This window comes from Stomoxys calcitrans, chromosome 4 (genome assembly GCF_963082655.1).
Source record: "Stomoxys calcitrans chromosome 4, idStoCalc2.1, whole genome shotgun sequence".
Classification (NCBI taxonomy): domain Eukaryota; kingdom Metazoa; phylum Arthropoda; class Insecta; order Diptera; family Muscidae; genus Stomoxys; species Stomoxys calcitrans.
This window is the reverse complement of record NC_081555.1, coordinates 75,874,743-75,901,456: the sequence shown is the minus strand read 5'-3', so window position 1 is coordinate 75,901,456 and position 26,714 is coordinate 75,874,743. Positions and strand designations below refer to the sequence as shown.

The following is a 26,714-nucleotide window of genomic DNA, read 5'->3' as shown; positions in this document are numbered from 1 at the left end:
ATTTGGGATAAAGAGTTAAGTTAAGCCCCTCCACATATGTCTGCAATTTGGTCTAGATCGATCAAGATTTGCATATAGCTGCCATATAGACCGATCTCTCATTTTAAAGTCTTGGCCCCATAAAAGGCGCTTTTTTAATCCGATTGCACTGAAATTTGACACACTGACTTACTTTATGCTTTTCGACATCCGTGTCGTATATAGTTCAAATCGGGTTATTTTTAGATATACCTACTAAAAAGACCAATATTTTGTTTTATACAATTGAACAATGACTTTTACTTATTAGTATTAGGTCCAAATCGGAACATATATTGATATAGCTATATATATATATATATATATATATATATATATATATATATATATATATAGGTATGAGTTTTGCACCAGATTTTGATGAAAGGTGGTTTACATATATATCCGGGGTGGTGGGTATCGAAAGTTCGGCCCGGCCGAACTTAACGCCTTTTTATTTGTTTGATTTACTTTCAAAAAAATCTTTTTGCAATGCAAATAGTTTGCGAATAATGATTTCCCTAAGTGTTATGTACGAAAAACGTCAATGATATTTGTCGAGTCAGATTCCGTGTTAACAAAAAAAATTTCAAACTCCCTAAGAAAGGAAATGTGTCAAAAAAAAGAAAGATTTTTGATAATGCTATCAGTCAGCAGTTATTTTTATACCCACCACCGAAAGATGGGGGTATATTCATTTTGTCATTCCGTTTGCAACACCCACCACCCAACATCCATTTCCGACCCTATAAAGTATATATATTCTTGATCAGCGTAAAAATCTAAAACGATCTAGACATGTCCATCCGTCTGTCTGTTGAAATCACGCTACAGTCTTTAAAAATAAAGATATTGAGCTGAAACTTTGCACAGATCCTTTTTCTGTCCATAAACAGGTTAAGTTCAAAGATGGGCTATGTCGGACTGTATCTTGATATAGCCCCCATATAGACCGATCCGCCGATTTAGGGTCTTAGGCCCATAAAAGCTGCATTTATTAATAGATTTTACTGAAATTTGGGGCAGTGGGTTGTGTTAGGCCCTTCGACATCCTTCGTTCTGAACCCAGATCGGTTCAGATTTCGATATAGCTGCCATATAGACCGATCCTCCGATTTGGGGTCTTAGGCCAATAAAAGCCAAATTTATTATCCGATTTTGCTGAAATTTGGGACAGTGAGTTGTGTTGGGCCCTTCGAAATCTTTTGTCAATTTGGCCCAGTTCGGTCCAGATTTGGATATAGCTGCCATATAGACCGATCTCTCGGTTTTTGGTTTTGGGGCCATAATAGGCGCATTAATTTTCTGATTTTGACGAAATTTGAGACAGTGAGTTGCGTTAATCTCTTCGACGTCCTTCATCAATTTGGCCCAAATCGGTCCAGATTTGGATATACAATAGATGCCTAAGACCGATATAGGGTCTTAGGCCCATAAAAGCCACATTTATTATCCGATTTTGCTGAAATTTGGGACAGTGAGTTTAGTTAGGCTCTTCGACGTCCTTCTTCAATTTGGCCCAGATCGGTCCAGATTTGGATATAGCTGCCATATAGACCGATCTCTCGGTTTTAGGTTTTGGGGCCATAAAAGGCGCATTTCTTTTCCGATTTCGTCGAGATTTGGCACAGTTCGTTGTGTTAGGCTTTTCGACATCCGTGTCGCATATGGTTCAGATCGTTTTGTTTTTATTTATAGCTTCTAAAACCATAGGATGGGGGTATTCTTATTTTGTCATTCTCTTTATAACTCCTCCTATACTTTAAGACCCCATAAAGTATATATATTATTGATCTTCATGATATTTTAAGGCGATCTCGATATAGCTGTCATATAAACTGATCTGGATCGTGAATTCCTGAGCCTCTAGACGGAGCAATTATTATCCGATTTATATAAAATTTTGTACACCGGCTTCTCCCATGACCTCCAATATACATGTCAACTATGAATCGGTATATAGCCTGATAAATGCGCCTTTTGTTGTGTTTAGGCCTTGAAGCTGAAGATTGGTCTCTATGGCAGCTAATATCTATCTAAATGCAGTCCGGTCTGGATCATTTTCGGAACAGATGTTGGGAGTCTTAATACAACATACTATTCCAAATTTCAGTGAAATCGGGTAATACATTCGCCTGTTATAGGCTTAAGACCCTAAATCGCCAGATCGGTCTATATGGCCGGACTTCTTTTTCATAAGAAAAAAAAAACAAGTAAAAAGGCGTTAAGTTCGGCCGGGCTGAACTTTGGATACCCACCACCTCGGGTATATATGTAAACCTCCTTCAAGTCAAAATCAGGTGAAAAATGCATAACTGCATAATGCAGCTAGATCGAAATATGTTTCGATTTGGACCAAATACTGATAAGTACAAGTCATCGTTCAATATCTAGCTATATCTAAAAATAAACCGATCCGAATTTTACACGACATGGATGTCGAAAAGCCTAACATAAGTCACTGCGTTAAATTTCATCGAAATCGGATTATCAATGCGCCTTTATGGGGCCAAGACTTTTAATCGAGATATCGGTCTATATGGCAGCTATATCCAAATCTGGACCGATCTGGGACAAATTGACGAAATCAAAATCAAAAGACCCTGCTTTTACGCCGATCAAGAATATATATACTTTATAGGGTCGGAAATGGATATTTAGATGTGTTGCAAACGGAATGACAAAATTAATATATCTCCATCCTTCGGTAGTGGGTATAAAAACCGATCTTCGATCGATTTTAAAAAAGTTCAAAGTAGCGACATGATTTAAGCATAATAGCTCTTATAGTTGCTTTATGTCTTCAGTTTGTTTGCATAAAATTTTATGGAAATAAAAGTCATTCAAAACCAATTGACCGACACCAACAATAACCTGTTGAAGTCATAAAAAAACTAGTTTAAGAGTAATTTAAAATGAGCATAAAATAAAATTCATCAAAATTCTGAAGCTGACTCACCGAAAATTAAGGATCATTCTATAAATAGTGTATTGGCAGCCTGTATAAAATCTGGCTCTGACTCTATGACTAAATATCGCCGCAGATGGTGCAGTTCCTGCATCCAGTAGCGACCATAATTTTCAATGAATTATGTGAGGTATCTTTACCAATTTGGATATAGCGACCACAATTTCCAATGAAATATACGAGGTATCTTTACTAATTTCAATGTAAAAGAAGATTTTGACAATTTTTCCACTTTCCATTCCTTTCAAAAGCAGAGCTTGCCTGCCTATTAAACATTGTTATTAACTCTTTTTTTTATATTTTATCAAAATTTCTTTCACTCTAAGTACTTTGTATTTGTAAATATACTTTTAACCTCCGGAATCATTTTATATCACGTATCGGAAACACACTGAAAGGTAATTCCCCTATCAAATAAAAAAGTCCTTTGTTAAAAAATTGGTTCAAATCACTGATATTTACTACTTGCAATTTGATATTACTCACACACACACACACACTAAATTAATTGAATTGAAAGGTGGTATGAAATTAATGATAGACGTTTTTTGGCGAATAATATACTCTGTTTTGTCTTTTTTGTTTTGTTAATTCGCGATAAAATCAACAATTCGTATCAAAACACTATAGACCAGACAAAAAACAAACAGTCAACTATAAGCTATTGAAGTGTATTTGCGTGTAATTATTATCGAATGAGCTATGACGAAACTGGTTACGGGGTAGCGCCTCCTAAAGTGCGCACATGTGGGTCGACGCATAATGACTGAATTACTATTAATTGACCCTCCAAGAAACCTGAACCTGTATGTCTTTGGCCTTAACCATTGCAAAAAAAAAAAAAAAAAAACAAAAATCACTTTGTCATTATGCTGAAGTGTCGTCTCTCGCTTTATTTAAGACTCTCTTTGGTTGGGTTAATGGTACTTATTTTCTGCAGTCGGTTATAGGTTTTCTGGCTAAAGCACTTGCAACGAATTGCCGATTGTGTGTTTATACATTTTGATTTTTTGTTCAATCTTTGACATTAATATTTCCCTTTGCTGTTTGATGCTCTTTCATATCAAATTATGATCGCATTTCAATACCCCCTGGGCCATCTTACGTGTTGCGATGGCCATTTAACATTTGACCACATAAATCAAAAGACCCTGCTTCAACGAAAGCGGAGAATCAAAGAAGCAAAACAAAACCAAAAACATAATAAAAATGGTAATACAATAACTGTTGAAAAGAGTTATGTTACGTATGAGGCATTGTTAACATAAAACGACTCAAACCACAAAGCCACAAATCGTTTTTGATTGATTAAACCATAATTCAAAGTTTATCTTAAAATTATAGTTTTTTTTTTGAATAAACAATTGATTGCTCAAAATCTATTTTTATTACACCAAAATATACGGAAAGTACCGAAACATCGATGACTAACCTTTTGAAACCAGTCTTCAGATCATTAGGATTTTATTTGTAACCTTCTGAAATATGTCTGTTTACTCTTCACTACCCTAAAATTGTGTATGGCCCTTGGCTATCTCTCTGCCCGCGTTTTTTTTACGTTGCTGTTTCTAAAAATAAAAGGTATAGTTTGCTTTGAGGATTGGCTATACCATCATTAGATTTCAATAAAAATTTTAATGGTTACTTAAATTACAAAAGTTGACCGAAACTATTTCATTAAATGACAGTATAGAGTCTTTTCCCCTTCACAAAAAAAAGTGCATTAGCCATAAACGAACTTTTCGACAAGTTAACTTCTTCTTTTTACGATATTTTTTTCTGGCGCAACATATTATCAAACAGTCTATACACTGTAGACATTCTTGTTGCCTCCCCTACAAGGGCGCCCCGGTAGCCGAGTTGGTAGCGTGCTTGAAATACCAGTGCAAGGGTCGTGGGTTCAATTCCCACCAAAAGCCTTGGTCTGTTGCTACTGTGATATCACAATGAACTTAAAATTGTTTAAGTGAGTCTGTAAAGGACTGCCCCTCTTACCTAACCAAACCTATTGCCTTAAGCCTGGCTCCGTTTGGGGTGGGATTTTCTGTTTACGGTATTGTAAATGCGTGCAGTATTTCTCATAAAGTAAAAATTTAAATTGAGATTCCATTGCGGGATATTGTCCGGCTTTAGACCATTGTTTAATGCTTTCTATTCAAAGAATATTATAGTAAACAAGTAAAAGCGTGCTAAGTTCGGCCGGGCCGAATCTTATATACCCTCCACCATGGATCGCATTTGTCGAGTTCTTTTCCCGGCATCTCTTCTTAGGCAAAAAAGGATATAAGAAAAGAGTTGCTCTGCTATTAAAACGATATCAAGATATGGTCCGGTTTGGACCACAATTAAATTATATGTTGGAGACCTGTGTAAAATTTCAGCCAATTCGTATAAGAATTGCGTCCATTGGGGCTCACGAAGTAAAATAGAGAGAACGATTTATACGGGATCTGTATCGGGCTATAGAACGATTCAGACCATTATAAACACGTTTGTTGATGGTCATGAGAGGATTCGTCGTACAAAATTTCAGGCATATCGGATAATAATTGCGACCTCTAGGGATCAAGTAGTCAAGATCCCAGATCGGTTTATATGGCAGCTATATCAGGTTATGAACCGATTTGAACCTTATTTGACACAGTTGTTGAAAGTAAAAATAAAATACGTCATGCAAAATTTCAGCCAAATCGGATAGGAATTGCGCCCTCTAAAAGCTCAAGAAGTCAAATCCCCAGATCGGTTTATATGACAGCTATATCAGGTTATGGACCGATTTCAACCATACTTAGCACAGTTGTTGGATATCATAACGAAATACTTCGTGCAAAAATTCATTCCAATCGGATAAGAATTGTGCACTCTAGAGGCTCAAGAAGTCAAGACCCAAGATCGGTTTATATGGCAGCTATATCAGGTTATGAGCCGATTTGAACCATACTTGGCACAGTTGTTGGATATCATAACAAAACATGTCGTGCACAATTTCATTCTGATCGGATAAGAATTGTGCACGCTAGAGGCTCAAGAAGTCAAGACCCAAGATCGGTTTATATGGTAGCTATATCAGGTTATGGACCGATTTAAACCATACTTGGCACAGTTGTTGGATATCATAACAAAACACGTCGTGCAAAATTTCATTCCTATCGGATAAGAATTGCGCACTCTAGAGGCTCAAGAAGTCAAGACCCAAGATCGGTTTATATGGCAGCTATATCAGGTTATGGACCGATTTGAACCATACTTGGCACACTTGTTGGATATAATAATAAAACACGACATGCAAAATTTCATTCTGATCGGGTAAGAATTGCGCACGCTAGAGGCTCAAGAAGTCAAGACCCAAGATCGGTTTATATGGCAGCTATATCAGGTTATGGACCGATTTGAACTATACTTGGCGCAGTTGTTGGATATCATAACAAAACACGTCGTGCAAAAATTCATTCCAATCGGATAAGAATTGAGCACTCTAGAGGCTCAAGAAGTCAAGACCCAAGATCGGGTTATATGGCAGCTATATCAAAACATGGACCGATATGGCCCATTTACAATACCAACCGACCTACACTAATAAGAAGTATTTGTGCAAAATTTCAAGCGGCTAGCTTTACTCCTTCGGAAGTTAGCGTGCTTTCGACAGACAGACGGACGGACGGACGGACGGACGGACGGACGGACGGACGGACGGACAGACGGACGGACATGGCTAGATCGACATAAAATTTCACGACGATCAAGAATATATATACTTTATGGGGTCTCAGACGAATATTTCGAGTAGTTACAAACAGAATGACGAAATTAGTATACCCCCCATCTTATGGTGGAGGGTATAAAAACATTTAAAAGTCAGCAAAAATAGTGTTGCTGCTAGAACCATTTGACTGGTTTCCTGTATCGCGATTTCATTTTCGACCAAGAAAAATCATCAGCTGGAGATGTCTAATGGATCATGGTGCTTTACAACCATTCAAACTAGAGTAAGTTGTAAAGCGCACATCTCAATTTGATCAGGGCTCTTTAAGACGACTTGTTTCATAATCGCAGTAGAAAACAAATCAAATCTTACTTACCTTATTCAAATCCAACTTATCCAACGATGCTAACATCCGCACGCGAACCTTTCAATACTAACTACTGGCAGACTAAGCTTTACCAAATGAAAAAAAACAAGTAAAAGCGTGCTAAGTTCGGCCGGGCCGAATCTTATATACCCTCCACCATGGATCGCATTTGTCGAGTTCTTTTCCTGGCATCTCTTCTTAGGCAAAAAAGGATATAAGAAAAGAGTTGCTCTGCTATTAAAACGATATCAAGATATGGTCCGGTTCGGACCACAATTAAATTATATGTTGGAGACCTGTGTAAAATTTTAGCTAATTCGTATAAGAATTGGGGCTTACGAAGTAAAATAGAGAGAACGATTTATATGGAATCTGTATCGGGCTATAGACCGATTCAGACCATAATAAAAACGTTTGTTGATGGTCATGAGAGTATCCATCGTACAAAATTTCAGGCATATCGGATAATAATTGCGACCTCTAGGGGTCAAGAAGTCAAGATCCCAGATCGGTTTATATGGCAGCTATATCAGGTTATGAACCGATTTGAACCTTATTTGACACAGTTGTTGAAAGTAAAAATAAAATACGTCATGCAAAATTTCAGCCAAATCGGATAGGAATTGCGCCCTCTAGAAGCTCAAGAAGTCAAATCCCCAGATCTGTTTATATGACAGCTATATCAGGTTATGAACCGATTTGAACCATACTTGGCACAGTTGTTGGATATCATAACGAAATACTTCGTGCAAAAATTCATTCAAATCGGATAAGAATTGTGCCCTCTAGAGGGTCAAGAAGTCAAGACCCAAGATCGGTTTATATGGTAGCTATATCAGGTTATGGACCGATTTGAACCATACTTGGCACAGTTGTTGGGTATCATAACAAAACACGTCGTGCGAAATTCCATTCCAATCGGATAAGAATTGCGCCCTCTAGAGGGTCAAGAAGTCAAGACCCAAGATCGGTTTATATGCTAGCTATATCATGTTATGGACCGATTTGAACCATACTTGGCGCTGTTGTTGGATATCATAGCAAAACACGTCATGCAAAATTTCATTCCAATCGGATAAGAATTGCGCACTCTACAGGCTCAAGAAGTCAAGACCCAAGATCGGGTTATATGGCAGCTATATCAGGTTATGGACCGATTTGAACCATACTTGGCACACTTGTTGGATATCATAACAAAACACGTCGTGCAAAATTTCATTCTGATCGGATAAGAATTGCGCACGCTAGAGGCTCAAGAAGTCAAGACCCAAGATCGGTATATATGGCAGCTATATCAGGTTATGAACCGATTTCAACCATACTTGGCACAGTTGTTGGATATCATAGCAAAACACGTCATGCAAAATTTCATTCCAATCGGATAAGAATTGCGCACTCTACAGGCTCAAGAAGTCAAGACCCAAGATCGGTTTATATGGCAGCTATATCAAAACATGGACCGATATGGCCCATTTACAATACCAACCGACCTACACTAATAAGAAGTATTTGTGCAAAATTTCAAGCGGCTAGCTTTACTCCTTCGGAAGTTAGCGTGCTTTCGACAGACAGACGGGCGGACGGACGGACGGACGGACGGACGGACGGACGGACGGACGGACGGACGGACGGACAGACGGACGGACATGGCTAGATCGACATAAAATGTCGCGACGATCAAGAATATATATACTTTATGGGGTCTCAGACGAATATTTCGAGTAGTTACAAACAGAATGACGAAATTAGTATACCCCCCATCTTATGGTGGAGGGTATAAAAACAAGTTAAAGCGTACTAAGTTCGGCGGGGCCGAATCTTATATACCCTCCACCATTGATCGCATTTGTCGAGCTCTTTCGACGGTATCTCTTTTTGGGCAAACAAAGGATAAAAGAAAATACTGGCTATGTTATTAAAACAATTTCAGCCAAGTCTAGTAAGGGGGCTGAAGAAATAAAATAGGGAAATCGGTTTATAGGTGAGCTTAGGCTACAACACGATTCATACCATATTCGACACGTATGTTAAAGGTCATGGGAGAAGCCGTTGTACAAACTTTCAGCCAAATCGGATGATACTTGCACCCTCTAGTGGCTCAAGAAGTCAAGACCCCAGATCGATTTATATGGCAGCTATATCAAAACGTGGAAGGATATAGCCCATTTACAATCCCAACCGACCTATACTAATAAAAAGTATTTGTGCAAAATTTCAAGCGGCTAGCTTTCCTCCTTCGGAAGTTAGCGTGCTTTCGACAGACAGACGGACGGACATGGCTAGATCGCTTGAAATGTCATAACGACCAAGAATATATATATATAGCATCATAATACTGTGAAAATCCATAATTTATGAGGCCATAGCAGCTTTATTTATGTAAGGGTATAACACAACCCATTGCATTAAATTTATCGGTTGAAAAATGCAGTTTTTAGGGACTAGTCTTATTCTGCTCTAAACGAAGCATTTTAGCTTAAAAGAATTTTTGTACAAAAGAGCCATCCTTTATCAAAGACGAAATTAATAAAAGTTTTACCATAACCGAAGAGACTTAAACACCAAAACGGTGAACGGGAGAGGGAAATGTTACACAGTTACTATAAAAGCAGTATTTACCAATAAAACAGGTAATTGTGTGTAGCAAAGATATTCCAAACTTTTTACTTTTTTGCGTGCCACCAGAATTCTTCTACGAGGGTTCCCATTTATATCTCGGGAATAGAGAACACCAAAAATAAATATTAATCATCGAAAATTGCTTTATTGTTTATCTAAATATTCCCCATTAAGATCTATACACTTTTGCATGTTTTTGAACCAATTGTCAAGGCACTTTTGCCACTCTGATAGAGATATTCCAAAAGCATGCATTCTGAACGTATCAACCGCTGCTTCAGGTGTCGAACAACGTTGACCTCTTATTTTATTTTTTACGTACGGGAATAAAAAGAAGTCATTCGGTGCCAAGTCAGGACTATACGGCGGATTTCTTTTGACCAATCGAGCCTTTTTTTGAGCGATTGACAAATTGTGTGGGATCCTTAGCGAATTATTTTTTTTGACGGTAAAATGTTCATACAATATCGAATGTATGCTGGTTCCACTCATGTCTAAGGTTGTCTCAATCTCACGATAGGTCACTTGACGATCTCAGTTGGCGCACAGCATCAATGGTTTTTGGAACAACAACTGATTTTGGACGACATTTACGAAATTCGTATTGGGGTGAAAGATGACCTCATTTGAATTCATCATACCATCGAAAAACACTTTTTCTTGATAGAGCTTCATTGCCAAAAATTTAATTAAGTTCATCGATGCACTGTTGTTGAGGTAATCTACGTCAAAAATTGTAAAAAATAATGGCACGAAAATGTTTACGATTTGATTCCATTTTTTGGGCGAGATGAATCTTTTAAGTTATTGTAAACAACACAAATAGCGCTCTTATGTCAAAACGTTTTGAGTATGTATAACCTCAAAACATCAAGCTTTGCGATAGAGCTGTCAGTTGGGAGATTGCAACACAAGGGTTGTCCAATTCCGAAATATAAAAGGCAACCCTCGTATAAACCCAATGTTCTTGTTCAAGAATTCTCAACTTTCCACAATGTTGTGTGCGCATTCGTCGCCCACTACCTTAACTCGGACTGCGTCGACCCGAAAGGCTTCCAAGTTTATTGATGGCAGTCCTCTGGCCTTTACCGCCAAATCGTCTGCACTTTCATTTCCCCTTTCTCCGTTATTTCCCAGCACCCAAACGATGCGGATTTTCCCATCCTCAGAGAAGCCGTTAATCTCCTCTTACACTGCAAGATTATTCGTGACCATACCGTCCTGGTTGTTATTGCTCTTATGTAAACCCCCGGCCCACTCTGTCCTCTAGCTTTGATCCATCCGTGTAACATGATCTTCCAGATGGCACTTGACTTAAAGGTTCATCTCAGGTAGCCGGTCGGAAACCTCTCCCCTTCCTTCCAGGTTTCCTACCGTCGCCTCGATTATACCGCGGTATGAGCTGCTCCCATCCTCAATCCATTCTCCCATCGCCTTAAATCTTATAGCCGTAGTGGCTGCCTCACACTTAATCTGTATGTCAATGGGTCGGATATCTAGAATATCCCTAATGGGCGTGGTCCTCATCGCTCCACCTATGCCAAGACAATATGTTCTCTGAACCTGTTGTATGGTCCTTATGTATCACTTTTTCTCCTTAGCAGTCCACCAAACTACTGAGGCGTAAGTAAGTATTGGTCTTATACTGCTCCTGTAGAGCCAGTGGACTATCCTAGGATTCAGGCCCCATTTCGAGCCTACGGCCCGTCTACATAGTGCCCAACATCTGTGAGCCTTCTCAGTACGCTTCTGAATGCGACACTTCCAATTCAGTGTCCTGTCCAAAATCACACCTAAGTATTTGACCTTGTCAGATATCGAAATCGTCTTATTGAGGAAACGTGGTGCGTTAAATTGGTCCACCTTCGTTTTCCCCGTGAACAGGCATATTTCTGTATTCACTGGGTTAACATTGAGACCTCTGGGTCTAGCCCAGTCATATGCCATATGCAAGACCTTTTCTGCGTAGCAGACGGGTTCAAATCCCTCCTCAGTCAGCATTCGTAATAGGTCATTAATGGTCGTCACCCATAGAAGTGGCGATAAAATGCCCCCCAGTGGTGCGCCTGTACCAATATCTCCCTTATATTTATGCCATTGGACACACAAATTATCCACCTGTTCCTTAGCATATGGTTTATCCAGTCTCTAAGGACCGGGTTCACCCGGTACTGGTCTAAGGATTGGATCAGTGTGTCAGTCCGCACATTGTTAAACGCCCCCTCGATGTCAATGCAATCCGCCAATGTGAACGACTTGGCATCGAGGGGTTCTTCTATTTTATGCACAACCTCGTGCAGGGCAGTCTCCACCGACCTTCCCTTGACATAGGCATGCTGTTTGTATTTGAGCAGTTCGCTGGATGTCACACTCTTTATCATGTTGTCCACAATACGTTCCATGGTTTGGAGTAGAAAGGAAGTAAGGCTTATGGGTCTGTAGGCTTTTGGTGTCGCATAACATGCCTTGCCGGGCTTAGGTATAAACACCACCCTTTCCTACTGCCAGGCTTTCAGAGAATATAAAAGTCTTAGGCACTCTGTGAAAATTTTGGCCAGGCGAAGCTCCTCAAGGATTCCTTCACCATGAATTCCGTTATTATAAACCTTCGATCAACGTCATTATTCCAAGATTCCGGTGTCTCCGCGTGTCCCGTCGTATCTTGGGGAAAATGGGTTTTCATCAAAAGCTTCAACATGTTCTCCGTTGTCTCTGCTCTCACTCCCATATCGTCTACTAAAGTTTCAGTTTGGACATGGGTTTTTGAGAGAAACTTTTTTATCTTGGCGGCGTCATTGACGCTATCGACCTGTTCGCAGAAAAGCTTCCAGGAGCCACGTTTTGCCGCTCTGGTAATCCTATTGTATTCCTTGAGCCGTGTGTAATACACATCCCAATAAACTTCCGCTTTTTTACGACTTGCTCTGTTAAAAAGTCTGCGCACCTCTTTCCCAATATTGCGAATCTCCCCGGTCATCCAGGGTTTTTCTTGGGCTTATTTCCTTTCCCGAAGAGGACAACTATATTCGAAGGATCCCACCAGTGCAGTCGTAATCCTGTTGACATTCTCGTCAATCTCTTCTATGCTTGGACAATCTACATTATCTTGCCCAAGTCCTCTTCTAAGTAACCTTCCGAATTTTGTCCAGATGGTCTTCAACTTATTCTGGAAACTTATCGGATTCGGCGCTGGCCGTGCTATTCTAAGCCTTATGTAGCGATGGCCAGAGAAAGAGTGTTCCATGGAGACCCTCCAATCCTGAACCTCATCGATCAGATTTTCGGAACATATCGTCACATCTAATACCTCCGCCCTATTCCTATTTACAAAGGTAGCGATGTTACCAATATTAAGTGTTATTAGGTCGTTAGTATTCAAGAACTCTGCCAGGGCTTAGCCCCGCTTAATTGTGTTGGTGCTACCCCACGAAATTAGCACCTGTCTGTTTTGCTTTCCTCACCAGCCGTTGCAGCTCCGACGTTGGTGGCGGAGTCGGAAAGTCGAAAGGCAGATAAAGTGATCCCATGTATGCTCCACCTTCTCCCTGTCTCACCACTGTTGCATCCGACGTTGACAACTCTGGGGAAAATATATAATTCAAATTTCTATGACAAATAACGCAGGTCCTCGGCCGAGTACCAGTGATAGCATAGAATAATTGATAGTTGATATGGTTTAGTCCAGAGACTTTGTTCCAGGTCGTCCATGGCTCCTGAATTAAAGCAAAATGAATCTTGTCCTTGCTGATTTTCTCCATCAGAGCGTGTGTAGCAGTTTTGCTCCGGTGGTGGTTTATCTGGATTAACTCAATCATTGGTCCTCCAGTAAATGGGCATCTTGGGAGTAGGTGATGTTCTCATCGTCTGCTCCCTGTCCTTTAGACTGCATTGACTTTCCTGTTACTGCACTGCCTGATGTCATCGTTTTAGGTTCATTGCCTAGTCTAGTCTTCCAACTTTTTATAAAGTCGTAAAGTTCCATCGTCGGGTCCCTGTTCGTTAAGCTTTATTGGGTTTCTTGGGAGTAGGTGATGGTACCATCAGCGTCTCCCTGTTCGTTGGGTTACATTGAGTCTCCTGTAGCTACGCTGCCTAATGTTTCAAAATTGGGATCTTTACCTATCCCAGTATTCCGAATCTTTAAGTCGGGTTCCTGTTTGTTAGGCTGTTTTGGGTCTCTCGCCACTGCACTGCCTGATATTTTAGTATTAGGATCATTGCTTCTACTAGTCTTTCCAATATTGAGAGATGCCGTGATTGTCTCGTTTGTTGGGCGATGTTGAGTCACCTGCCACTGCACGGCCTGGTGTCGCAGAATGAAAATTTCTGCCCATCCTAGTCTTCTTAGTCTTGAAAAAGACAGCTTTGCTCCCGTAGTGCGCCATGCCTTTGGTCTTAGCCAAACTCGTCACGGAGACTTGATCAATGCCAACCACAAAGAGAGTTCTTCCTCCTTCTTCTCCCTGTGGAAGACCCTCCCACTTCTCTGCGACCAAACCTTCGTTTTGCTTGCCCAAGAATCCCAACATGCGTTCCGTCGCAAATTTATTGCCCCATCCCTTGATGAAGACCGTAGCCTTTGTAAGCTGGGGGATACCCACCTTTCTCACAAGGTCGAGCTTTGCGCCCTCCCAGGGAGCGTGAATACCTCTGACGAGCTTTTTGACGGCATCAATACATTCCGCCGAAGCAAAACGCAGCGTAAAGATGGACCCTCTACAGAGTTCCACTCATGTTCAAAAATCCGATCGTTAACCAGATCCTCCACTTGGGACCGATGATCTGGTGGAATCCTACCGGATGCACAGCCGATATTGATGACTGCATAAGTCAGCTCATCTCTGTTGTGCTTCCTTGCCACTCTGGCGTAAGAGGGCGGCTCCTTACCATTCTTAGCGACCATCTTCCCCTTCCGCAATACTCCATGATGACTCAGGGGCCGTGCGCGCTTCCTTCGTTCCTGTTCCAACTTTGTCCACCTCCGCATGACACAGTCTGGAGTCTCCATTGCGGGATGGCTGGCTTGGATTTCCCAGAGTACTTGAAAGCGGGGAGATCTTTTTCTTCTTAAGTATTTTAGCAGTGTTATGCTGTTCGGGAGATCTGATTCTTTTTCCAGCTTCCGTAGAAGTGCTTGGAATGTCAGTTCTATCCCTTCCAGCATCCTGCACTTTTGCCCGATTCCGCTGCCGTACTCCTCTGTCTCATTCGTCGTGCACCAGATCGCTTTCTCGGTCTGCTTGTGAGCTTAGCAAAGCCATCGCTCACTTCTGCTGTCATCCCGATGCCCTCATCTCTTGATATGACTGCGATGACTGTTTCATTGACACAGTCGCTGTCTGAATCCGAGTCAGAAACTCCACCTTTACTTAAAGGCTGGGGACGAACTGTGCATCCCTCTGGTTTATCCGTCTTTTCCTCATTTATTAGTATGACGCCTAGTTGTGCGCTTGAAGCATTACTCTCGACTACAAGGAGAGGAGGACAGCATGCTGCGGTCTGACACCACCATCGCAGATATTGAATCTTTGGAGTCCATTTCTAGCCTACTCCAAAAGGCTTTAAAATTTTTTTCGTAATAGGTAGTAGCTATACCGAGATTCGAATATATATATTTTTTTTCTTTGAGGAGGGAAATAAAAACACGTCCGCTTCACTCAACTGCTACGCTCAATTCTAATCCGAAAAAAACTTAACCGCTTAGCATTTGAGCGCTGACTTAGCATTGATAGCATTGTCTTAAAGATATTTATGTGAGCACTTGATGGTAAATATATGCATTAGGGTTTAAAATATGCTGTATTGAATATGCGTATTAAATTCTTCCAAAGGTGTTGACGAATAAATATTCAGCACAAAAGTATGACACATTTGTAATTAACGACTTAACCCTTCATATGTATTTAGTCGTAAAAACACAAAACACGATTTACAAATTTGCATAAAAAATTAAAATAAATCTTGAATTGGTGGAAAGAAAAGATTGTCTTTGGGTTACAAGTTATTATGGCAGATTTTGGATATTGTAAACAACTTTGGGAAATTTCCTTTTACGCAAAAATGGTTCAATAACCTTTGAAAAACCCAGTAACATGCAAGGCGAACGTCTCTAGTTAGTTAGGTTATGTTTAAGTGACAGTCTGTAATCACACTCATTTAGACGTTTTCGTCCATTGTGATGCCTCAGGAACAGGAGCAGGAGCAGAAAGATAGATGCATTCTAGTTCCTAACGTTGAACCATCCAGATCGCGTTATAAACCCCAAAAACTTGCGAATATTTACGTCCGCTAACACAGACAAGTTCTTTAAGTATGGAAACATACAGCAGATGTTCTTTATTCTCTTCTTCCTCAACGTCCTCACAGCTTCTGTAAAATTCGTTACTTGCTCTGTCAACATGTTTTCCGATCAGGCAATGATCCGTTATGATGGGCCCAATGACTGAGACGTCTGTGTACGTGTTTTCCCCGTTGGTTAGTAGTGGAGCACTTTCTAAAACCCCTTCCGATCTATGGGTCACGGTTGAACTCTACTCGCGATTTGAGTCCAAACTAGAACCACCATGTTACTTTCCACTGGGGTCTCACCATAGTCAATAACTACTCCGGTCATACACAGATATACACCTAGACCACTTTCGGTAGCCAATTTCGCTGTCGAATGTAATGCTGCCTAAAGTATATCTGTAAGAGTGTTAGGAAACTTTCGCATAACCTTAATAGCCACGTCATCAGCATAAGCGACCTTTTTTACACCTTTTTTTTCCAGAGACAATAAATATTGTTAATGGCTATACTCCAAGGTAGAGCAGACAGTATCACCATCCTCTGCTAGCAATATTTTCATATTAACAGATTCAAAGTCTGCCGTAATGCATCCATCTTTAAGTAAGTTATTAATAAACTTTCGTGAGGAAGTGTTGATGCATAAAAACTCCAGCTCCTTCATGGTTGACGTCGGTTTTACGTTTTTTAAAACACATTCAATGTCAAATGCTACCACTGTATATTCCTTGACATAGAGAGAAAATCAATGGTCGCCTACATTGATTTTCTCTCGATGCCCTTTGATGTGTTTCTATCAGAACGAAAATCTTTAGCCTCTCCAAATCTCGCAATTTTTTTACATTTCAATAGAGAATTGATCCACGAAAGCATTTGGTTTTTATCTGCCCGATACCAGCTTGCATGCTCCCAAAATGGGGAAGGTCCAGGCAATTCTGGAATTCCTCATCGGAGTATGCAGATGACATTCCATTGACTATCCCACTCCAATTGTTTCTAGGTATGCAGCCCTGTTTTTCTCCGTTGTCGAAAACTTCCATCACCGGGCTGTCCTTAGCGACAATAAATAAGGTTCTTGAATCTATATTAGTACTGTTCGCCTTAGTTCTTTTGGAGATGGCATGTCATGCATGTGACCGCAGCCTTTGGCTGATTGCGGAGCCGTTTCTGAATATAGACATGTAGCCATTGGGGTAGCATGTGCAGCGAATCTCTGAGCGCAATTAAGAGAGCCCCTCTCTTTAATGGTGAGTGGTTTAGGATCATTCGCGCCAAGCCCCTCAATAAACCTGCGAGCGATGCGCATTTTACTATTCCAATCTCTTAAAGAGCATATTGGACTGTCAGAGAAATCCGTTGGCCTAAGCAAATTATGGGCATGCGAGGATAAAATAGGTTCGACCTTGTCCTGGCGAAGCAGCTCCACCATTTTTTTTCCGAAAATAAGTACCTGTTACGAATTGCAGAAAGTTCTTGCGGTGCAAAATAACAAAACTTGGGCTCCACTTAACGATTCAAAGGGACTCTTGTATGTATGGACCAAATCACTGTAATGCCGATCAGTGAAAGCCGATAAGAAATTTGTCTTTATTGAGACCAAGACAAGACGTCCAATTATTCAAAATTTTTGCCAAAAACGAATATAAACAAGTAAAAGCGTGCTAAGTTCTGCCGGGCTGAATCTTATATACCCTCCACCATGGATCGCATTTGTCGAGCTCTTGCCACGGTATCTCTTTTTGGGCAAACAAAGGATGAAAGAAAATAATTGTTATGTTATTGGAACAATATCAAGTTATGGTTCATTTCAGATCATAATTGAACGGAATATTGGAGACCATAGTAGAAGTCATTGTGTATTGGGGCTGAAGAAGGAAAATAGGGAAATCGGTTTATAGGGGAGCTGTATTAGGCTATAAACCGATTCATGCCGTATTCGACACGTTTGTTAAAGGTCATGAGAAAAGCCGTTGTACAAAATTTCAGCCAAATCGGATAATACTTGCGACCTCTAGAGGCTCAAGAAGTCAAGATCCCATATTGGTATATATGGCAGCTATATTTGAACTATTCTTAGCACTGTTGTTGAAAGTTATAACAAAACACCTCATGCAAAATTTCAGCTAAATCGGATAATAGTTGCACCCTCCAGTGACTCAAGAAGTCAAGACTCAAGATCGGTTTATATGGCAGCTATATAAGGTTATGGACCGATTTGAACCATTCTCAATACAGTTGTTGGAAATCATAACAAAACACGTCGTGCAAAATTTCAGCCAAATCGGATAGGAATTGCTCCCTGTAAAGGCTCAAAAAGTCAAGACCACAGATCGGCTTATATGGCAGCTATATCAGTTTATGGACCGATTTAAACTATTCTTTGCACAGTTTTTGAAAGTTATAACAAAACACCTCATGCAAAATTTCAGCCAAATCGGATAATAATTGCGTCCTATAATGGCTCAAGAAGTCAAGACCCCAGATGGGTTTATATGGCAGCTATTTCAGGTTATGGACCGATTTGAACTATTCGTAACACAGTTGTTGGAAGTCAAAACAAAACACGTCTTGCAAAATTTCAGCCAAATCGGATAGGAATTGCGCGCTCTAGACGCTAAAGATGTCAAGACCCCAGATAGGTTTATGTGACAGCTATATCAGGTTATGGACCGATTTCACATATACTCAACACGTTTGTTGGATGTCATCTCATGCAAAATTTCAGCCAAATCGGATAAGAATTGTGCCCTCTAGCGGCTCAAGCAGTCAAGATCCCAGATCGGTTTATATGGCAGCTATATCAAAACGTGGACCGATATAGCCCATTTACAATCCCAACCGACCTACACTAATAAAAAGCGTGCTTTCGACAGACAGACGATTGGACGGAGGGACAGACGGACGGACATGGCTAGTTCGATTTAAAATGTCATGACGATCAAGAATATATATACTTTATGATGCCTTAGACGAATATTTCGAGCAGTTACAAACAGAATGACGAAAATAGTATACCTCCATCCTATGGTGGAGGGTATATAAAACGCCTCTTAAGAGTTAAGGATCTTTCATCTGTTTAAAGGCAAACCAAAGATAATGGATTTCAGCCAAATCGGATAAGAATTGCGCTTTCCATGGGCTCAAGAAATGCAAACGGAAGGTGGGTTTGTATGGGATCTGCATCAGTTTATAGACCAATTCAGGCCATACCTGGCACGTTTGTTGAAAATTATTGGAGAAGTCAATGTGCCAAACCGTATAGTAATTGCGTCTTTTATGTTAGGTTAGGTTTAAGTGGCAGTCTGCCATCAGACTCACTTAGACGTTTCCATCCATTGTGATACCACAAGAACAGAAGAAGGAAGATGCCTTCTAGTTTCTACAGTTGATTCATCCTGATCGCTTAAAAAAGCCCAATAACTTGCGATTATTCACATCCGCTTAATCGGACAGGTTCTCAAAGAAATGAGAACCTAAAGTGGAACTCCTTCTGACTGCTAGTGCGGGACACACACACAGAGGGTGTTCTATAGTCTCTGCTTCTTCGATGTCCCCACAGCTTCTGCAAAAGTCGTTGCTGGCAACCTTCAGTCTGTCAGCATGTTTTCCGATTATGCAGTGACCTGTTATGACGGACATATTGATTGAGACTATCCAACTATCATTCGTTATCTTTCGGGCCTGGTCCTGAAAACTTAGCATACATGTTGCTGGAGGCATTCCCACAGATTCCAGTGGTTCTTCTATCCATTATGTGTAGAGTAGTTCTTCCGTCACTTCCTTAATTGCAAGGAAGGTCGAGTAACATTTTCGATATGACCAGGAACCATCCGTAAAGAAGTCTATGTAACTTCTGTTACCAGAGATATCGTAGTTCCAATCGGTTCTATCAGGAATAGTGGTACAATAATTTTTATCAAAAAGCGGCTCAGGTAGGGTGTAATCCACACTCCCTGGAACATCGGATATTGTATCAAGGATAACATAGTGTCCGTTGAGTCGCCGTCCACCAGACCACAACACCATATAGCATTATTGGTCTGACAACTGCAGTTTATACCCAATGCATGACACGCGGTCTAACCCCCAACTTTTGCCGATGGCTCTCTTGCAGGTGTATAAGGCAATAGTTTCCGTTCTTGACATTTCCAATCTGTTGGATTTGAAGTTCAATTTCCTGTCCACCCTAATATTTTGCGCTTTCTGCAAATGGAATATTCTCTCCTCCCAAGGAGACAGGTTCCACTGTAGGCAAATTGTATCTCTTGCTGAAAAGAACTACTTTCGTCTTGCACGGATTTATGCCTAGACCATTTTCGGTCGTCTAATCGCTGTTGCACGTAGGGCTTCCCGCATTGCGCCTTTTGAAGGTTCAAGACATCAAATTGGCCGATCGGTTTATATGAGAGCTATATCAGGTTATGTATCTATTATTGTAGAACCACATATGGCCCATTTACAATGCCAATCGACCTACACTGATAGGAAATAAATGCAAATTGCCATGCACATTCCGCTAAGGAATTGGGGCAAACTTCTCACTTCTGTCCGATTCAAATTTAAGCTCAATGATAAAGGGCCTACTTTTATAGTCAAGTCCGAAAGGCGTGCCGCTCTGCGATAGCTCATTAGCTTTAGGAGGGGAAACCACCGCTGATAATTTTTTTTTATGCTCTTACCAGGATTCGAACCCATATAATATTTCTATAAAATTGCAAGCATCAAGAATTAGAGTGTTTTCGAAAATCATCAAAACGGACGGACATAGCTTAATCGATTTAGAATATCAAGACGATTAAGAATATGTATACCTTGTTGGCTCTCAGATCAATATTTCGGTGTGTTACGAACAGATAGACGAATTTAATATACTCCCATCCTATGGTGGAGGGTATAAAAACCAAAAATTGGTCAACACATGTGATTAAAACAAGAAAAAATTTGTTCGGCTGGGCCAAATCTTGGGAACCCACCACCATGGATTGAATGGCATTATTTAACACTACGTATCACATTTCTTCGAAACCATACACAAACAAATAAAACATTTGGGTCTTTTTTAACGACAAACAAATTACTTTTATAACGAAGTTTTTATTTTATTGTAACCGAGTAACGTTTCACTTCAACATATCAAACTAACCTTAAACGTTGCGTTATTGAACGTAACTTACTTTGTTTATTGTGAACCATTTAGCAGCTTCGTCTACGGCAAAATAACCTTTCTTTTGTTGTAAAAATAAAAACTTTTTCAATTATTTTGATAGCCGCAAACGATTGGAGGTCAGCGTAGAGGTTAACATGTCCGTCTATGACGTTGAACGCCTGCGTTCAAATCCTGGCAGGACCATCAGAAAAATTTTCAATAGTGGTTATCCCCTCTCAATGCTGGCGATATTTGTGAGGTACTTTGCCATGCAAAAACTCCTCCCCAAAGAGGTGTCGCTCTGCGGAAAGCAGTTTGGACTCGGCTATAAAAAGTAGGTCCCTTATCATTGAGCTTAAAATAAAATCGAACAGCACTTAATGATTTGTGAGAAGTTTGCCCAAGTTCCTAAATGGAATGTTCATGGCCAAATTTGCATTTTGCTGCAAACGATTATTCGTGTACTGGACAAATAATTATTCTCTTGTGTCTCTCCTCATAGAGATAAAGTTTGTGTATTTGAGCGTATATACCAGTGGTTGGCAAAAATACTCACTCAAATTATTGTGTACGTATACAAGATATCCCAAGCAGGCCCATGGACTTGTGAAATAATAGCAATTGTGTGATCCTCCACCACAGGATGGGGGGTATACTAATTTCGTCATTCTGTTTGTAACTACTCGAAATGTTCGTCTGAGACCCCATAAAGTATATATATTCATGATCGTCGTGAAATTTTATGTCGATCTAGCCATGTCCGTCTGTCTGTCTGTCGAAGCACGCTAACTTCCGAAGGAATAAAGCTAGCCGCTTGAAATTTTGCACAAATACTTCTTATTAGTGTAGGTCGGTTGGTATTGTAAATGGGCCATATCGGTCCATGTTTTGATATAGCTGCCATATAAATCGATCTTGGGTCTTGACTTCTTGAGCCTCTAGAGTGCGCAATTCTTATCCGATTGGGATGAAATTTTGCACGACGTGTTTTGTTATGATATCCAACAACTGTGCTAAGTATGGTTCAAATCGGTCCATGACCTGATATAGCTGCCATATAAACCGATCTTGGGTCATGACTTCTTGAGCCTCTAGAGTGCGCAATTATTATCCGATTTGAATGCATTTTTGCACGAAGTATTTTGTTATGATATCCAACAACTGTGCTAAGTATGGTTCAAATCGGTCCATAACCTGATATAGTTATCATGTAAACAGATCTGGGGACTTGATTTCTTGAGCTTCTAGAGGGCGCAATTCCTATCCGATTTGGTTGAAATTTTGCAACACGTATTTTATTATTACTTTCAACAACTGTGTCAAATAAGGCTCAAATCGGTTAATAACCTGATATAGCTGCCATACAAACCGATCTGGGATCTTGACTTCTTGAGCCTCTAGAGGTCGCAATTATTATCCGATTTGCCTGAAATTTTGTACGACGGATCCTCTCATGACCATCAACATACGTGTTTATTATGGTCCGAAACGGTCTATAGCCCGATACAGCTCCCATATAAATCGATCTCTCTATTTTACTTCTTCTTTTCGGTGCGCAATTCTTATTCGAATTGGCTGACATTTTACACAGGTCTCCAACATATAATATAATTGTGGTCCAAACCGGACCATATCTTGATATCGCTCTAATAGCAGAGCAAATCTTTTCTTATATCTTTTTATACCCTCCACCATAAGATGGGGGGTATACTAATTTCGTCATTCTGTTTGTAACTACTCGAAATATTCGTCTGAGACCCCATAAAGTATATATATTCTTGATCGTCGTGACATTTTATGTCGATCTAGCCATGTCCGTCCGTCTGTCCGTCCGTCCGTCCGTCTGTCTGTCGAAAGCACGCTAACTTCCGAAGAAGTAAAGCTAGCCGCTTGAAATTTTGCACAAATACTTCTTATTAGTGTAGATCGGTTGGTATTGTAAATGGGCCATATCGGTCCATGTTTTGATATAGCTGCCATATAAACCGATCTTGGGTCTTGACTTCTTGAGCCTCTAGCGTGCGCAATTCTTATCCGATCAGAATGAAATTTTGCACGACGTGTTTTGTTATGATATCCAACAACTGTGCCAAGTATGGTTTAAATCGGTCTATAACCTGATATAGCTGCCATATAAACCGATCTTGGGTCTTGACTTCTTGAGCCTCTAGAGTGCGCAATTCTTATCCGATTGGAATGAAATTTTGCACGATGTGTTTTGTTATTATATCCAACAACTGTGCCAAGTATGGTTTAAATTGGCCCATAACCTGATATAGCTGCCATATAAACCGATCTTGGGTCTTGACTTCTTGAGCCTCTAGAGTGCGCAATTCTTATCCGATTGGAATGGAATTTCGCACGACGTGTTTTGTTATGATACCCAACAACTGTACCAAGTATGGTTTAAATCGGTCCATAACCTGATATAGCTGCCATATAAACCGATCTTGGGTCTTGACTTCTTGAGCCTCTAGTGGGCATAATTCTTATCCGATTTGAATGAATGTTTGCACGAAGTATTTCGTTATGATATCTAACAACTGTGCCAAGTATTTTTGAAATCGGTTCATAACCTGATATAGCTGTCATATAAACAGATCTGGGGATTTGACTTCTTGAGCTTCTAGAGGGCGCAATTCCTATCAGATTTGGCTGAAATTTTGCATGACGTATTTTATTTTAACTTTCAACAACTGTGTCAAATAAGGTTCAAATCTGATATAGCTGCCATATAAACCGATCTGGGATCTCTACTTCTTGACCCCTAGAGGTCGCAAATATTATCCGATATGCCTGAAATTTTGTACGACGGATCCTCTCATGACCATCAACAAACGTGTTTATTATGGTCTGAATCGGTCTATAGCCCGATATAGATCCCATATAAATCGTACTCTCTCTATTTTACTTCGTGAGCCCCAATGGGCTCAATTTTTATACGAATTGGCTGAAATTTTACACAGGTCTCCAACATATAATTTAATTGTGGTCCGAACCGGACCATATCTTGATATCGTTTCAATAGCAGAGCAACTCTTTTCTTATATCATTTTTTGCCTAAGAAGAGATGCCATGAAAAGAACTCGACAAATGCGATCCATGGTGGAGGGTATATAAGATTCGGCCCGGCCGAACTTAGCACGCTTTTACTTGTTTTGCCTAAGAAGAGATGTCGGGAAAAGAACTCGACAAATGCGATCCATGGTGGAGGGTATATAAGATTCGGCCCGGCCGAACTTAACACGCTTTTCTTGTTGATTATTTGGATCAGCACAACAAGCCAGTAATCGGGGGTAGGACTATGGGCAAGTTTAATAACTTTGTGGAATACTTTTTTCTGAGAATATAGTTTATAGCTAATATTTGCTCTATGTCGTCATAATGTGGAAACTATTCTGAACTATTTTTTTTCTAGTTCTGTATAGGAAATTTACTGAATTTTTGTTATTTTTTTGTTATGCTTTGAAGAGTGGTATTGTATTGTAAAATCATTTTACATTTTAAATTTTATTTATACGCATTGTTTGTTTCAAGCCAAGATATATTTAAAATATGTAAATAACAAAATGTGTGGGGCTTAAAAATAACATACAGTTAAATGAAGGTTATCTAGTTTTTTAAAGAGCTTGGTAATATTCCTTTCGGAGAAGCATGTTTGAGTGGAAGAGCTTAAGTCAATCTTAAACCTATTAAAAATATATGTTTCAATGTCCAGGTACATCTGTCAGCAGATTTGATTTAACTCATTTTTTTGTATATCATTAGTGTACTAGCCCACAAAATGTAAGCCCTCTATTTCAAAAAAAAGTTTTTAAAAAATTCGCGGCTGTAAAATCGCTTAATCATGCCGGTGTCATTTTCAAACTACTTTAAAACTTGCTCATAGTTTATAACGAAGTTAATAAAAAAGAAAAATAGCATTCACGCACCACAATAAAAAAAAATCATAATCTATTTGGCTTCTGCTTTTGGATGCGTTTTCTATCAGGCCTTTTCTCCCCTAGTTTAGGCCATAAAGAGAAAAAAAGCAATTAACCATGCTTTTTAGGTTTTCTTAGCTCCGATGGTTGGTATATAAAGACGATGAGTATTTGGGATCAGCATCAATCTCGGTTTAGATTTCATTGGATTTGAACAAACAACTCATTTGGGTCACAGTCTAAGATGAAGGTGTGTAAAATTGCAAAGAGGAGTATTATAAAGTCTATAAAGTGGGAAATTATTAACCCAGCACCGTGGATTATGGGCATAATTCTTCTTTATAGTCTGCTGAGTACTCCTTTGGACAAACCTTTTGGAAAAGATACTAATCCTATAAAATTATTTAAAAAATTTTAGGTATTTGTTTGCTTGTTGGCAGTTTGTGCCGTTGCCAATGCTGGCTTCTTGTTTGGTGGTGGAGGTGGCGGTGGTGGTGGTGGAGGTGGCGGCTACGGAGGCGGTGGATCTGGAGGTCATGGCGGCTGGTCCGGTGGTGGTGGTGGTGGCGGCTATGGTGGCGGTGGCGGAGGAGGCTATGGCGGAGGCGGTGCAGGTGGTGCTGCTACTGTTATTAAAGTAATCCATGAAGGTGGAGGCGGCGGTGGTGGCGGTTATGGCGGCGGCGCCGGAGGCGGTGGATGGGCTGCAGGAGGTGGTGGTGGTTATGGCGGTGGAGGCGGCTATGGTGGAGGAGATGGTGGAGCTGGTGGTGAAGTTAAAATTATCAAGGTCATCTCCCAAGGATCTTCCGGCGGCGGCCATGGCGGCGGTCATGGTGGTGGCCATGGAGGTGGCTATGGCGGTGGTCATGGCGGCGGCTATGGCGGTGGTCATGGCGGTGGTTCATCGGGTGGCCATGTTAAAATCATCAAGGTTATTTCCGAAGGAGGCGCCGGCGGCGGTGGTGGTTATGGCGGCGGTGGTGCCGGTGGTTGGGCCGCTGGAGGTGGTGGCGGTGGCGGTTGGTCCGCTGGAGGTGGTGGTGGCTGGTGATTTTCTCATCCAATGACCACCAATGGCCATGCAAAATACAATGCTAATGCTTAGTGACTATGTGATATTTAAACTGTATTGAATCCTTTAGTAGTGAATTATAAGCAACTTTGTTTCTTCGAAAGTTGTGTTGTTATGTTAGTGAATAAATTTCGTCTAACGTCTGTTGTTATACAAAAAAGATTTTGTTTTGGTGTTTTTAAAAATTAGACCATATGACCATGTTGCATGGCCTAATAAGTTCATTACAATTGAAACTTGGCCATCAGGCTAAACAGCATTGGTTGGATAATATGATAAGAATAGGGAATATTTTGGTTATACAGATAATACCCTGTACCATAAAAGTGGTGCAGAGGAGAATATAGTTACTAGAAAAAGCGTTGGCCACCAGAATATATTCTTCAAACTACCTAATTTTATCGGTTTTTCTACTACGTCCACTAGACTTCTAATGACCTACCTCAATAATAGATCACAATCGGTGCACGTAGGGAAATCGAGATCGCAACAATTGGCAGTAAAAAAAACAAGTTCATCAAGGATCGACTTTTTTTCAATGTATGCTTATGATCTTCCTGATCAATTGACTCACAGTCGAGTGCATATGTATTCAGGCGACGTTCAAATT

At 40.3% G+C, this 26,714-nt stretch overlaps 1 protein-coding gene across 1 annotated transcript; it reads left to right on the top strand.

Annotated features, from left to right (window-relative positions):
* Positions 1-3,096: 3,096 nt before the first annotated feature.
* Positions 3,097-26,210, top strand: LOC106090249 (uncharacterized). The gene is made up of 3 exons (XM_013256382.2): positions 3,097-3,169; positions 25,158-25,279; positions 25,448-26,210. The coding sequence occupies exons 2-3, from the start codon at positions 25,274-25,276 to the stop codon at positions 26,081-26,083; spliced, it is 642 nt and encodes a 213-aa protein (XP_013111836.2). The 5' UTR covers positions 3,097-3,169; positions 25,158-25,273; the 3' UTR covers positions 26,084-26,210.
* Positions 26,211-26,714: the final 504 nt, after the last annotated feature.